Source organism: Hemiscyllium ocellatum, chromosome 43 (assembly GCF_020745735.1).
Source record: "Hemiscyllium ocellatum isolate sHemOce1 chromosome 43, sHemOce1.pat.X.cur, whole genome shotgun sequence".
Taxonomy (NCBI): domain Eukaryota; kingdom Metazoa; phylum Chordata; class Chondrichthyes; order Orectolobiformes; family Hemiscylliidae; genus Hemiscyllium; species Hemiscyllium ocellatum.
In genome coordinates, this window is record NC_083443.1 from 32,733,936 (window position 1) to 32,750,097 (window position 16,162).

Consider the following 16,162-nt stretch of genomic DNA (forward strand, 5'->3'; position numbering starts at 1 on the left):
CAATGTTATTGCCTGGTGTTGAACTTTAGTTCTCTTGTATAAAAGATGTTGTGTTTGCTGCATGGAAAGCATGCAGATATGTAAGTAGTTATCTTTGTGGTTGCAAACCAGTCAGACAAGGAAAGGTAAGCTTCTCATTTAAAAACCAATAAGGTCTGTCATTGAAACAAGGGTGGAATCATTTACACAGTGAATCGGAGTGAACTAAACTTTGTGGAGAAACCCACCATCATCTGTGCTTAAGAGGCTGCACTTGTAGGGAAGACAATGACCCTTACAAAAAGGACATAAATTTAGGCATAAATGCGGTAGAGAGCAACTATCTAAGAGATCAGTATTAAAGCCCTGAAATGACTCTGCCATGACAAAATTAATTCCTGATGTAATTTTTGTGCAATAGACAGGGCCTGTCAAGATGACAGATCATAAGTACTGAAAGTACAGAGATTCTTTATCACCTCTTTGGAAAGTCACAGTCGCTTCCTATACTGGTGCTCAGACATTTTCAGGTAGGGAAGCCTGCTGTGATAGAGCATGACCCCAACATACTCTCAGCTCTTTCAAAGTTCACCCTCCTGCTGTTGAAGGAACCTTCCCCACTTCTGTTGTGCTGTCTTGATGGCTAGTAGAGAGACAGTTGGACCCATTATCAATGCCGATCTTCCATCCATGGGTTAGAATTCTTACAGGCCAGATGGCCCTGACGTTGCAGACTTTTGCTCAACCTGAGCTGCCACCAAGGTCAGCCTTCCCTCTTCTACCTTCCCTTGACCAACAGTACATTTTCCTCTAACTTCCCTACAAACGTTACTAAAAAGCTATGGTTATTTGCAAACATTCCAAGACTTTTGCACGGTTTCTAATGGCCTCTTAAGCTGTGTATAACCCTTTTCTACTGTGGTTTAGGAGGACTTCTAAAACTTGTTCACCCTTTTGAAATACTGAAGTTTGTGTCAGTATACAGCACAATGGCACCTTTGTTGCAATCTGCAGTCAGCTTCCCAATATACCACTTTCCCATAATGCTGGAAACTCAAACTTGTGCTGCAGCTACCATTTTGTCCTCCTGACAAATTCAGAACCAAAATCCAGTCTGAAATCGAAGAGCTCCAGTGTACTAATTTAAACATCCTGAAGGTGGAGTCCAAAAACAGTCACTTCCAATATCAACCCACTGGGTCAACATTTGCACAGATCATTTACTAGATTATGACAAACCACAATGTGATTTACTCACATGTGACAGAAAACAGAACTACTTCGCAAGCAAATTAACCATCATATCCTAGTCACAAATGTTGGTCCTAGTTTTTTTGTGGTTTACTATTTAAAGCAGAGCAGGCAGCTTCCTTTGTACATCCATGTACAAAATCAAGATACCAAAAAAAAGGAAGATTATGGAATTAAAAGACCATATCAAATTGTAATTTAGATATTTGAAGGCAAAATTCCCACAATTCCATTCAAAGTCATTTCAGAACATGCAAAGACTTTTCAGATTGGGAACAGTAGTGAGCCAGATGAATAAGTTGCAATCTGGGGATCTAGGAGTCTCAAATCTCAAGTGACACTATTAGCTTATATCAGTTCCCACTATTCAATGAATTAAGACTCCACTAATCTCTAACTAGATCTCTCTCTCTTGTATAAGGTAATGCTAACAAATTTTGAGAAGATTTGTAGCTCAGGTTGATGTTCTGGATGTAGGTTTGATCACTGAGCTGGAAAACTCATTTTTCAGACATTTCATCACCATACTAGGTAATATCTTGTGAGCCTCCGGATGAAGCACTATTTATATGTTTGAGTTGCCTTGAGTTGATGTCATGTCCTGTTCTTTTTAAATTTACCAGATCTGAGAAAAAGAACAGGACATGATATCTCCAACCCAAGGCAACCCAAACATATAAATAGAAAGCAGACCACACCGCCAGTTCTTCATCTCACTGAAGATGTTATACAGTATGGTGACAAAATGTCTGAAAAATGAAGCTTCCAGTTCAGTGAACAAACCTATATCTATAAGGTAATGCTAATTAACATTAGTTAATTAACATTAGTTAATTAACATGGTACCACAGGTGGTTAGAAGTGCTACTTCTCAGTGCCAATACCCAGGTTTGATTTGAGTGTTTGGTGCATGTCTGTGTGGGATTTGCATGCTCCCCCTGTGTCTGTGAGATTTTCTGGCTGGTGCTCTGGTTTCCTCCCACAGTCCAGGCTAGGTGGATTAGCCATGGTAAATGTGAAGTTATAGGGATATGGTGGGTGGGATGCTGTTTAGAGGGTTGATACAGACTTGATGGGCTGGATAGCCCCTATCTGCTCTGTAGGGTTTCCAATTCTTTACAAGTATCCATAGCACAATAGGTAGTTGGGCAGCTAAGTCATAACGTATAGGTTTCTACTACTAAAATTGCTAGATCTGCAGAACAGAATTTATTGTTATTTTTATAGAACAAAACAGTGCAGTACAGGTCCTTTGGCCCTTGTGCCAACCTGTGGAACAAATCTGAAGCCTAAATATGTTTATGGATTGACCATTTAAACATCCTTAAAGTTGGTGAGTCTACTACTGTTGCAGGGAGGGTGTTCCATGCCCCTGACACTAGATAAAGAAATTACCTCTGATATCTGTCCTATATCTATTACCCTTCAATTTAAAGCTATGTCCCCTTGTGCTAGCCAGCACCATCTGAGGAAAATAGTTTTCACTGTCCACCCTATTTGACCCTCTGATTATCTTATTTCTCAAGAAAGTCAGCTCCCAACTTTTTTCTCTATTGATAACAGTCTCAATTCATTCAAAAAGACCTTTCCTCCATACCAGGCAACATGCTAGTAAATTACTCTGAACTCTTTCCAAAGTTTCCACATCCTTCCTATAATGCAGTGACCAGAAGGGGAGGTAGGTATAGGACAGATGTTAGGGGTAGATTCTTTACTCAGCGAGTCGTGAGTTCATGGAATGCCCTGCCAGTAGCAGTGGTGGACTATCCCTCTTTATGGGCATTTAAACGGGCATTGGATAGGCATATGGAGGATAGTGGGCTAGGGTCGGCGCAACATTGAAGGCCAAAAGGCCTGCACTGCTCTGTATTTTTCTATGTTCTATGTTCTACAACTGCACGCAATACTCCAAGTGCGGCCACACCAAAGTTTTGTATAGCTGCAGCATGATATGGTTCCGAAACTCGATCTCTCGACTAATAAAAGCTAACACACCATGCACGTTCTCAACAACCCTATCAACCTGGGTGGCAACTTTCAGGGATCAATGTACATGGACAATGAGATCTCTCTGCTCATCTACACTATCAGGAATCTTACTCTTAGCCCAGTACTCTGTATTCCTGTGAATCCTCTGTATTCACAAGTGAATCCTCTGATTCACAAGTGAATCACCTCTCTCTTTTCCACATTAAACACCATTTGCCACCTTTCAGCCCAGCTCTGCAGCTTAGCTATATCCCTCTGTAACCTACAATATCTTTCTGCACTATCCACAACTGTAGTGACCTTAGTGCCATTCTTCCTGCCCTCATCCAGGTCATTTACAAAAATGACCAACAGCAGTGGACCCAAAACAGATCCTTGTGGTATACCACTAGTAACCGAACTCCAGGATGAACATTTCTCATCAACCACCATCCTGTGTCTTCTTTCAGCTAGCCAATTTCGGATACAAACCACTAAATAAACCTCTGTATTTGTGCAATAGCCTACCATGGGAAACCTTATCAAATGCCTTACTGAAATCCACATACGCCACATCAACCGCTTTACTCTCATCCACCCGTTTAGTCACCTTCTCAAAGAACTCAAAAGGTTGGTGAGGCATGACTTATCCTTAACAAAACTGTGTTCACTATGTCTAAACAACTTTTTTTTTTAAAAAAAATATTAATTATTGCTTGGCTCCCCGTACCGCCTTGGTTTAAAATACCAAACATGTAAAATTCTCATTCAAGAATTACAGGTAAAATAATGTTACTCAAAAAAAACACCAATATCGCTTAATATTCATTAAGTTAAAATTTCAAGTTGTCTCATCTATTGAATAGAATGTTATGGCGATTATTGTTCAGAGACCACAAAATAAATACAGATCTTTCAATCTAAACAATTTAATTGACTTCAATATAGTTAACTACATAAAACTACAGCAAACTTAAAATGTATAGCACAGAAATTACTACTTGCCCCCAGTTACTTCCAAAGGTCCATTAGATTTCCGTAGCTCTTTCACAGCATCCAAAAACTCTTTTCCACCCATTTTCTCCAAAGCATTACCTGAAATTACAATTATTCTGTAAGTAGTAAAGTGAAATCAACTTCAAAAGGGATTAACTGTAACACAAGTTCCACTTCCACCATATGAATTACAACCTAAATTCTTAGGATTACCTCTACTAAAGACTCTCACAGGGAACTAAGTTACCATTAATGAGTGAACGATATGAAAGAATATTTTTGTGCAATGCTACACAGGACAATTTATTATCTTCTAATATGTATGACAGAAAATCTCTTCCAATGTCCCTCTAATAATCAATACTTTTGCACTTTAAAGCTTAACATATTTTGGGGGCAAAAACTGCACTGAGGAAAGAAAGAAGAAAACATGTCGGACTTTTAGATGTCCATTTGGGAATGAAATGATTAATGAAGGTCAATCATATAGTTCAAGTAATACATTTGTTTATTAAAATTAAGGAAGCTTGTACAGTAACTGTGCTCTGTACCGACATAAGAATAAGGGCTTCAATTCACAAATTTGAAGTAATATCTTGTTAAAAACAAAGTATGGAGTAACATCCAGCTCAAAAATGCACCAGGAAATTAGTTGACTGAACATTCAGGTTGCAATTCTGCTTGGAGATTCAGGTTTTGGGCTGAAGGGGGCAGCATGATACTCTCAACAGTAAATCAGGTGGCACACAAAAGACAGGGCTCAAGGTTAGTCACTCTGAGTAGTAAGGTTTATGTTTATATTATCATTGGCAAATAACCAACTTATAAGGGCAGTGTCTACACTCCTGTTAATCTGGAGTCAATCAATAGATCAAAATATTAGTGAAATCTGCACCTCAAAAGATCAGCAGAAATAAAGTTAAGAATAGTTATGAAGTTTACTTTTCAGGTCTCATCTTGGTAGTTTGATTGGTAAATTGTAAGAACTCTATTTATAATATCCATAATGGCCCTTTGAACTGCTGCTCAAATATAAGCAAGGTGAGCAGACTACAGCAGCCCATTGCTACATGATCCTATTTTTCAAAATACTTTTGTGAACTGGGGATATTAATTATTTTAAATTAGAACTAAATTTGTCAAAAGGAGTACACATGGAAAACTGTTTTAATTAGACAGTTTTTAAGTAGAAGGCAGAAATTAGAGGAAGAGACAGTTTAAAAAAACGTCAGTGAATCTTTTAATACATTTAACTTAAATTTTGTTTTTCGATACTTCCAATCTATTTTAGGTCTGCTAAAGGAAGTTAACTCAAATATTTAACACTTTATAAAGTGGCTGATATTTCTCAACTAATTAACTGTTTTAAGACCCCAATGGGAAAAACATACCTACGTCCTCTTTCAGATCTATTTCAGCATTTGTTGGGTTAATGATGCATTCAACTTTAATTGAACCAATGTTGCTAATTTCACTCTGAGTCAAGGACAGCTGAAAACAAAGAAGAGATTGAATAAACCACTTGTATGATTAGTAGAGTAATTAACATTTCATGATTAATTTTGTTCAATTTAAATCTCTCAAAGTATTCATTTAAACTTAATGACTAATCGAAGATTATAGTAGAAACTGTAACAAATGTGGATCTTAGTGAATATCATGTGACTTCCTTTAAGCTGACATAACAAAGGAATGCACCATGGGATTTTAAACAGAATGAAGGGAACGAAATGCAACCTTTCGAGGCTGAATAAGATGAGTTAACATCCTCCACCGCATCTAATCTTTATTGGCCAACAGCAAAGGCAGAAGGGAAGTTAATGGGGAAAGAAACAACTGTGCATTGCATTGGCTTTGTTTTAATTTGTTCGATGAGGAACAATTAGATTTGATTACAAACATACAATCAATGAACAAGAGCAGGCTATTTTACCTTTCTAGCCTGCTCCATCATTCAAAAAGATATGGCTGATCTGATTTTAAGCTCAACTCTACATTCCTGCATACCTTTGATCTTTCATCTTCTTCGAAATCAAGAATCTATTTGTCTCTGCCGTAAAAATATTTAAAGATTCTGCATCCAGTGCTTTCGGAGGGTGAGAATTCTAAAGAGGCTCAACCCTCAACTCAATTAATTTAATCCTAAAGTGCATTTAGCTTTAAACTTTCAGTACTCAAGATAATGCACATACTAATAACAAAGGAGAACCAATTTTCAGAAAACTTAAAGGACATGGAAATGGGGGTAATGGCACATGATTGGCCAACATGCAAAAGATTAGAAACAGGGCCATTCTCACATGGGCAGACAGTGACTAGTGGGGTGCTGTATGGATCAATATCTAGGCCCCAGCTATTCATAATATATCAATGATTTAACCAAATGTGCAAGTGATGCAAAGTGGGATTATATAGAGGAAGATGTAAAATGCTTTGAGGATTTGGACAGTCTTAGTGAATGGGCTAGACCATTATTTTCAATGTTAGCTCATTCACTTTGGTAGGAGAAACAGATGCGCAGAGTATTTCTTACATGGTAAGAAATTGGAAAACAGATCTACAAACAGACGTAGGTGCCCTTGTCAATAAGTCACTGAAGGATAACATGCAAGTGTAGAAAGCTATTAGGAATGTTAGCCTTTATTGTCAGAGGATTTGAGGACAGAAAGAGAAAAATTTTGCTTCAACCTTATTCTAATCACTATTCAGTATTATTACCTGCCTCCAGAGCAGATGGGACTTGAACCCGGGCCTCCAGGTTCAGCGGTAGGGATGCTATCACTGTGCCATTACAGGATCCCCAGAAAGTGTTTTTCTAATCAAACATGTTATTACATATCTTTGGAACAGGCAGGACTTGATCCTGGGCCTCCTGGTACCACAGTGCCACAAGGAGAGAGGGGGGGTGGGGGGGAAGTCTTGCTTCAATTGTGTAGGAACGTGCTTAGACACACCTGGAGTACTATTGCAGATTTGATCTCATCTCAGGAATGATAAATCTTGTCATTGAGGGAGTGCAATGAAGTTGACTAGATTTGTTCTTAGTTTGGTGACACTCTCTCATGAAGAAAGAATGGGCAAACTGGACCTAATCTCTCTAGGGTTTTCAAAGAATGAGGTCCTCATTGAAACTTACAAAATACTTAAATGAGGAAGACAGGGTAGATACAACTAAAATGTTTCTCCTGGTTGAGAAGTCCACAATCAGGGGACACAATTCAAAAATAAATAGAATATCACTTTGGCTTGAGATGATGTTCAAATCCTCAAGTTGTGAATTGGGATCCATAAGCTAAAGATGACTTTTGGACTATGGTTAATTTGTGTTTAAAGGAATAAAGGCCAAATAAGCTTATATTTATTCATGAGGTCAGGTATGGAAGTTAATGGCCGACTAGTTCCTGATCAAGAAAGATTCTGTAGACTCCATCACGAGGGAAGGGCATCATGTTTAAACAGATAAGTTAGCTACTAATGAGGTCAGTACCTGGAAAGTGGTTCCAGCAAGTTTTTATGCTCAGGCAGATGTTGAGTGGTAATTGAGACCTCATGGAGGAGTGATGAATCTGTCAGAGAATGGCCAGAATTTGAATAGGAGTTTGGACTGTATTTTCTGTGAAAGGAATCTGGCTGATGATGATACAGCACGAAGATTTGAAAGTTCTATTTACAGCTCTTGGAAGCTCGGAGAACAGAAAAACAAAGTTATAAGTTATTCCTTTAATTGGAGGGAAATTGTAAAGGATGATCCTGATCGACATCTTCAGAATCAACCGAGCAACCATCATCTATGCCTCATGAAAATGCATCATGAAAACCAGTTAGCTAATCTGGTTAGCTGTTTTATCTTAACTGTGCTTGTTTGTCTGCCTGTATTTTGTGACTGAGGCTTAAAAGTCTTTTGGATTTTAAATAGACCAATTAAGCTTTGTTTAATTCTGCTCCACTAAAAGTTATTGTATTAATAAATTGCTAAGACTTTTGTTTAAGCTTCAAGCCAGCTCCAAGAATTGATTATTTGAAAACTGTAATTGGTTATTCAAATCATCTAGTTAGGAACCAATGAGGTAAAGTTTGAAGGTATTTGAAGATTGTAATTTTACAGTGTTGTGAACACAAATGTTGATTTGGTTCAGCTGTCTGTCTCCACGTCTTAACAATAAAGGAGAGATGTTTTTAGTCAGAGGGGTGTGAACTTGTGCACTTCTCTACCAAGTAATAGGACTGTGAAAGCTCAATTTTTAATTTTGCATAATGCTAGAGATTCATGGATTTCTGACTACAATAATATAAATGGTTATGCAGGTCGAGTGGATAAAATGCATTGAAGTGTTCCTATAGCCTATTTTATTCAGTGGCAGGACAGGCTCAGAGGGTGATTGGCCCACTGCTTTTCCGACCTAAAACGTATGAGGAAATCTCACTACTTTCCTTTCTTACACTCTATACAGAGGAACTTCAATTATCCAAACGAGATGGGGGAGCACTTTCGTTTGGTTAATTGATTTTCCTCTGGGGCCCAGTTTTCTGTGAAGTCTCATCCTCTATTCAGATGACTAGGCAGTACCACATCATGCATGAGCTCGCAACCCCACAAGCCCATCTGACACCTCCCCCCCCCCCCCCCCCCCCTCCCAAACCGGGGCAGCCTGACTGGGCACCAACAATAAGACTGCTGCTGCCTTTGTGGGGTACATCTCCATATAGCAAACACACAATTTTTTACTGCAAATTTTGACAGGTTACACCTTTGCCCTGTACAGGACAATGTTGGAGAGATTATCTTGGGGGGGGGGGGGGGGGGGGGGGGGAAGGAGTTAGGGTTCGCCCCAATGTAGAACGCCAGGGAAAGTGTTGGAGGAGAGTGAGTGGGAGGTCAGTTGGCAGCATTTCATTTTTTAAATTGTTGTACCTGAAATTCGGATAATTGATATTTGGAAAATCAAGATTCCTCTGAATATCTTTATAAAATATTAGTAACTTTATGAACTATAACAAACTTTTCCACTAAATCTCTGGTCTTTTTAAAAAATAAGAAACTCATTCCAGACAACCACAGACAAAAATCACAAACAAATGGCTGCTAAAAGATGAAATGGTCAATGCAAAGTTTTGATTTAATAGAAACTTGCCTAATTAAGCAAAAATTGAAAATGAGCTCAAATATCATTGGACCCTGACTGCATGCATCTCATTACCTTAAATGGGCAAAGGTGGTATCACAAACTACCCTTACTTTAAAAAGTCAAAGTAGTAGTAATAATAAGAAACCATAACAGATGGGGCCCACAAATAACTACCATTTCCTAAAAAGGTAAAGAGGGGTGACATTGGAGAATGTCCATACCCTTAAAGCCAATTAGAGCTTGGCCCTACATCAATGAGCATGGCCTCACCCAGGACAAATAAAAGACATAATGGAGCATCTTATTTGCTGTGGCTTGGAAAGAGATAATAAGCAGCAGATTTGTGAAACCAAGACACACAAAGTTGAAACTAAAGTTATCCTGCTGTCCAATCAGAAGCAGAAGAACCAGCGATCTGAAGAGAGGTAAAAGAGTGAGTGTTAACCAGAGCCCTAAGACAAAGTGGAACGCAAAAGCTGTAGTACACTTGTAAACTCACAGCCCTGCTTTGCTAAGCATAATTTAAGGAGAAAGTGAGGACTGCAGATGCTGGAGATCAGAGCTGAAAATATGTTGCTGGAAAAGCGCATAAGGTCAGGCAGCATCCAAGAAGCTTCAGGAAGATGATGAAGAAGGGCTCATGCCCGAAACGTCGATTCTCCTGCTCCTTGGATGCTGCCTGACCTGCGCTTTTCCAGCAACACATTTTCAGCTCTAAGCATAATTTAAATAAAATTTCTCAAGTTATTGCACCAGACAGTCTCTATTGCCTAACTGGTTAAAGTCTTCGATTACCAAATAAATATTGGGATCCAAAATTTAAATTGTAACCCAGCACTAACAGTAAACCACATTAATAGCAATCATTAAAATCAAAACATTATCAAATTGGTTTAACTTAATCAGATTAATATATAGTATGTTAAGTCAACACATTAATAAGCAATCCTCATGCAAAGTGATGATATTACAAAAACAAATGTTATACACTGAACAGATGCCTCTCCAGTGGGTTAATTTAAATTAATGTGGTAAATCTTACCTTTTGCCCCAGGAAAAGGCTTTTTGTTGAAAGAATTGTGAATCCTTCACCAGGTACATCATCTGATGTGGAACTGGATGCCCCTTCCTTATTTTCTGCCCGTTTACCCTGATTTAAGAAAGAAGTGTTGGAAAAATTAAGTTTTTTTTTGTTGGTTCATTAATACAAACCTCACCCCAACTACACTTTTGTTTCCTTATTTTACTTCCACCTTCTAGATTCTCTCCCTCAGGAGATGCTTCCACCCGATTCTGCGCTAGAACAAACATTCTCCCACATTTCAGGGGAAGATTCTTGAGCTTTCCTTGGTGGTTCTTCACCAGACACTGGGGTGAAATGCTGAAAAATGTGACATGCTCACATGCCTCAAGCTCACTACCAAAGTTTGCAGCACTGCCTAGGGAATGCGATTAGGCCTTAGGACTGCTGCTTCACTTGCAGTACAGTGCTACTAGCGACAGACATCCTGGGCTCAAGACAGCATTGGTCAGGCGCTTCTACTTTCAAGTTCAAGTGAATCCCAATCTCTCTAGAATTTACTTGAGCATCTTAATATATTCAGGGTTAAGTTTCAGGCGCTATACAGATTGGACATCGCAAACTAAGCTTGACCAGCACAATCAGTAAGCTTTGCAGAGTCAAGAAGGAGATTCATTTGGAGTGAGACATAGACTGAATGAGTATCTAGTTCAGGGACTTGAGGTAGCATAGGAATTTGGTGCACAGGCGAAGTATTGCTGGCTCATAGTTCATAAGGTTTTTTAACAGGATAAATTGAAGCCCAGAACCAGGGAATCAACACTAAAGTGACATCACGGGAAAACAAGTTCACTGGTCGATAATAGATGCTAATTTGACTATTTATAAAAGGTATCTCTCAGATTGGAGGTAAATAGGACAAATATTTACAGAGGAACTACAAGACCTATAGGATCAGGAATGTAACTTCAGGCACAGCAGATAAGGGACAACAACAAAAAAAGTAGTCAACTCAAGACTGAGGGTGTTGTACTTAAACATGCACAGTATATTATCCAAGAGTGTGTAGCACAGATTGAAATTAACAGGTACACGATTGTGGGCATCCCAGAGACGTAGCTCCAAGGGGATCATGGCTGGGAGCAAAATATCCAAGGCTATGCATCTTATCAAAAGGACAAGAACATGGCCAGGATTGTCTTCTTAATAAAAAAAATTTAATCTAAATGATAGCAAGAAGTGATATAGCACTGAAAGCCATAGAATTTATGTGGACACAGTTGAGGAATTGCAACAGTTAAAACCTTTGATGGGAATTATGTACATGTCTCCTAGCAGTAGTCAGGATGTGGGGAAGAAAGTAAATCAAGCAATGGAAAAGGCATGTCAGAAAAGGTACTATTACAATAATTATGGGAGACTTCAAAATGCAGGCGGATTGGGAAAATCATGTTTGTAGCAGATCCCAAGAAAAGGTATTCATGGAATATCCATGAAGTGTTTTTTTAAGAGCAACTTATGGTAGAACCCATTTGGAAACAGACAATTCTGGATTTGGTGATGTGCAATGAGACTGTAATGAGAAGGAATCCCTGGGACAATTGACCTTTCAGCTTGAGGAGAAGATTGAATCTTATGTAACAGTATTAAAAGTAAGTTAAGGTAACTACAAAGACAGATAGGAGCTGGCTAGAGTTGCTTGGAAGGGAAGACAGTGGAGTAAAAATGGCAGGAGAAATTTAAGCCGAAGGAAGATGAAACACAAGGGGAGGATGAGACAATCACAGCTGACAAAGGAATTCAGGGGCAGTACAATAGAAAAAGAAAATGCACATCATGTGGCGAGTACAGTGGGAAGCGAGAGGATTGAGAAGCCTTTAAACATTAGCAGAGGACAACTAAAAAAAGGAATGGGGAGGGCGGATAAAGTAAGTTGCCATCACTGAGAAGGTCTTGAGGAAGCTGAAAGGTCTGAACATTGGCTAAATCACCAGGATCAGATGGACTACATCGCAGAGTTCTGAAGGAGATAGCAGAGAAGATTGCATCATAGTGATCGTTCAGGAATCTCTGGAGTCAGGGAGTGCCCCAGAAGTCTGGAAAATGGCTAACGTAACACCTTTAACAAGGGAGGGAAGGCAGAAAATAGGAAATTACAGCCAGTTAACCTGACCTTGGTTATTACCAACACTTCAGGTCCGTTATTCAGAATAAGATTGCACAGTACTTAGAAGTGCATGGTGAAACAGGATTGAGTCAGCACAGTCTAGCTATGCCTAACAAATCTGTTTCAATTCTTTTAAAGGAGGTCACAAGCAAGTTAGACAAGAGCCAATGAATGTGGTCTATTTGAACTTCCAGAAGGCCCTTTACAAGTTACCATACAGGACGCTGCTAAATACGAAAGGAGCCCGTGGTGTTAGGGCCAAGGTACGAGTATGGATAGATGATTGGATGACTGGCGGAAGAGCAGAGAGGGAGGATGGCAGCTGGCAACTAGTGCAATTCTGCAGGGGTCAGTGTTGGGACCACAACTATTCACATTATTCTACAAAAAATCTGGATGAAGGAACTGCGAGCATTGTTGTATCATCTGAAAACGTAGCAAAGATAAGTGGAGGGTCAAGTTGTGTTGTGGCTGCAGAAGGACTTGGGGTAAAAAATGAGGTCTGCAGATGCTGGAGATCACAGTTGAAAATGCGTTGCTGGTTAAAGCACAGCAGGTCAGGCAGCATCCAAGGAATAGGAAATTCGACGTTTCGGGCATAAGCCCTTCATCAGGAATGAGGAGAGGGTGCCAGGCAGGTTAAGATAAAAGGTAGGGAGGAGGGACTTGGGGGAGGGACGATGGAGATGTGATAGGTGGAAGGAGGTCAAGGTGAGGGTGATAGGCCGGAGTGGGGTGGGGGCGGAGAGGTTAGGAAGAAGATTGCAGGTTAGGAGGGTGGTGCTGAGTTGAGGGAACCGACTGAGACAAGGTGGGGGGAGGGGAAATGAGGAAACTGGAGAAATCCGAGTTCATCCCTTGTGGTTGGAGGGTTCCCAGGCGGAAGATGAGGCGTTCTTCCTCCAACCGTCGTGTTGTTATGTTTTGCCGGTGGAGGAGTCCAAGGACCTGCATGTCCTTGGTGGAGTGGGAGGGAGAGTTAAAGTGTTGAGCCACGGGGTGGTTGGGTTGGTTGGTCCGGGCGTCCCTGAGGTGTTCTCTGAAGCGTTCTCCGGGCGTCAGAGAACACCTCAGGGACGCCCGGACCAACCAACCCAACCACCCCGTGGCTCAACACTTTAACTCTCCCTCCCACTCCACCAAGGACATGCAGGTCCTTGGACTCCTCCACCGGCAAAACATAACAACACGACGGCTGGAGGAAGAACGCCTCATCTTCCGCCTGGGAACCCTCCAACCACAAGGGATGAACTCGGATTTCTCCAGTTTCCTCATTTCCCCTCCCCCCACCTTGTCTCAGTCGGTTCCCTCAACTCAGCACCACCCTCCTAACCTGCAATCCTCTTCCTAACCTCTCCGCCCCCTCCCCACTCTGGCCTATCATCCTCACCTTGACCTCCTTCCACCTATCACATCTCCATCGCCCCTCCCCCAAGTCCCTCCTCCCTACCTTTTATCTTAACCTGCCTGGCACCCTCTCCTCATTCCTGATGAAGGACTTATGCCCGAAACGTCGAATTTCCTATTCCTTGGATGCTGCCTGACCTGCTGTGCTTTAACCAGCAACGCATTTTCAACTGCAGAAGGACTTGGGCAGGCTAAGAGAGTGGGCAAAGAAATACCAGATTATAAATGTGGACAAACAAGAGGTTATCCACCTTGGTGGAAAGGAGAGGGGCATGGTCAAATAGCAGAGCAGATTCAATGGGTTGAATAGCCTAATTCTGTTCTATACATTATGCATCTCAGTCTCAAAATTGTTAGATTTGAATTTCTTTACAATTACTGATATTCTGAGTACTTGTCAAAAAAGTGATGTGCTGTTTTTTTCAATGCAATTAAAAATTTTGTTTAATCTGTACAAGTGTGCATTTCAATAGGCATTTCTAATAATGGAGAGGTGATGGTGTAGTGGTACTGGTAAGAAACTAATATCAACCCAGATAATACTGAGAATCCAGATTCAAATGCCAAACATATGGTGAAGTATAATTTTTTTAAAAATCTGGAATTGAAGTCTTGATGGTGACCTTAATTACTATTAGATTTCTTAATCCTATTTTGTTCAGTTAGGAAAGAAAACTTGTTGGCTTTCCTGGTCTACATATGACTCCAGACTCACAGCTATGTGCTTGACTCTCAATGTCGTCTGAAATGGGCTCATCAAAAAAATCACTAAGATGTCTCAAATGAAAGAAACTGAACAGGCCACCTGACAACTCATCAATCTAGGCATCAGAAACTATAACAGCAAATCCAGCAAAATCTTCCTTACCAACATCTGACAATGTGTGCTAGAATTAAGAGAACTGTTTTGGGGACTGATCAAGCATTAGGCTGATAGTGATGCTCTCAGAATCATATCTGACGAAGTCTCACACTCCACTTTGACCATCCTAGATATGTCCTGTACCATCACTACAACAGAGCCAGCAGAGGCAAAGGCATAGCGGCATGCAGTTAAGATTAGTCGAGTGAATGCTCGAAACTGACTCTGGTCAAGCACTGGCAAGGAATCCTTTGCTGATTACAACGTTAAGACACAGGCATTCAATACTCCATGTTGAATATCATCTGGAAGCACCAAGTGTGACCAGAGTGCACAATGTACTTTGCTCTCTGGACTTTGTATCACCAGAGTTGCCCAGCAGCACCACTACTGCAAGAACTGCTTAAATCCTAAAGCACATAACTACTATGCAAGATTTTCAGCAGGTGGTGAGGAACAAATATACTTGATCTCATCCTCACCAATCTGCCTGCTGCAAGACACATTTGTCCATGGCAATATTAGTAAGAGTGACCAACATTCAATGGAGTTGAAGTCCTGTCATCACACCGAAAATAACCTATGTGGCACTGCTAAATGAGACAGACTTTGAACAGATCTAATAACCCATTACTGAGAATCTAGGTGGCCATTACAGAAGGTTTCACCTGGCAGGTTAGATACATAGGATTCAAAGCTTGACAACTTTTAATACACAATTGGCTTGAAGTAGAAGACAAAAGGTTGGTGGTGAAGGGTTGCTATTCGGACTAGAGTCTGCGACCAGTGCTGTTCCACAGGGATTAGGACTGGGTTTACTGTTGTTTATCACTTATAAATGATTTTGGATGAGAATTTAGGAAGTATGGTTAGTAAGTTTGCAGATGACAGCAAAATTGGTACAATAGTGAAGGTCATTTAAGATCCCAAAGACCTTGATCAATTGGGCCAATGGGTTGAGGACTGGCAAATCGAATTTAATTTGGATATGAGGCATTTTTGGTAGAACAAACAAGGATAGGACTATGTAGGGCCCAGGGTAATGTTGTAGAACAGAGACCTAGGAATTCAGGTACACAGTTACTTGAAATTTGTCACACAGACCAGGTGATTATGAAGGCGTTCAGTAAGTTTTCCTTCACTGCTCACTTGGAGTATAGGAATTGGGATGTCATGTTAAAGTTGTACAGGACATTGGTGAGGTCTCTTCTGAATTAATATGTACAGTTATAGCCTTCCTTTCCCAGAGTGGCCACCATTAAACTGGAGACAGTTCAGAAAAGATTTACCAGGATTGGTAAATGCAAGGTTTGAGTTAGAAAGATAAGAGCGTAGAAGGTTGAGAGGTGACTTTAGAGGAGATTTATGAAATTAGGAGGGCATAG

General features: G+C 40.3%; 1 protein-coding gene across 3 annotated transcripts in view; it reads right to left on the reverse strand.

The window, feature by feature from the left end:
* The window catches only part of LOC132834914 (core histone macro-H2A.2), a 44,929-nt gene that overhangs the window by 12,821 nt on the left and 15,946 nt on the right, over positions 1-16,162 (reverse strand). For all 3 annotated transcript variants that reach the window (XM_060854038.1, XM_060854037.1, XM_060854039.1), the window contains exons 5-7: positions 10,363-10,470; positions 5,586-5,685; positions 4,204-4,293 (exon numbers count right to left, since the gene is read on the reverse strand). In XM_060854038.1, coding sequence (XP_060710021.1) covers positions 4,204-4,293; positions 5,586-5,685; positions 10,363-10,470 — 298 coding nt within the window. The remainder of the gene's footprint in view (positions 1-4,203; positions 4,294-5,585; positions 5,686-10,362; positions 10,471-16,162) is intronic.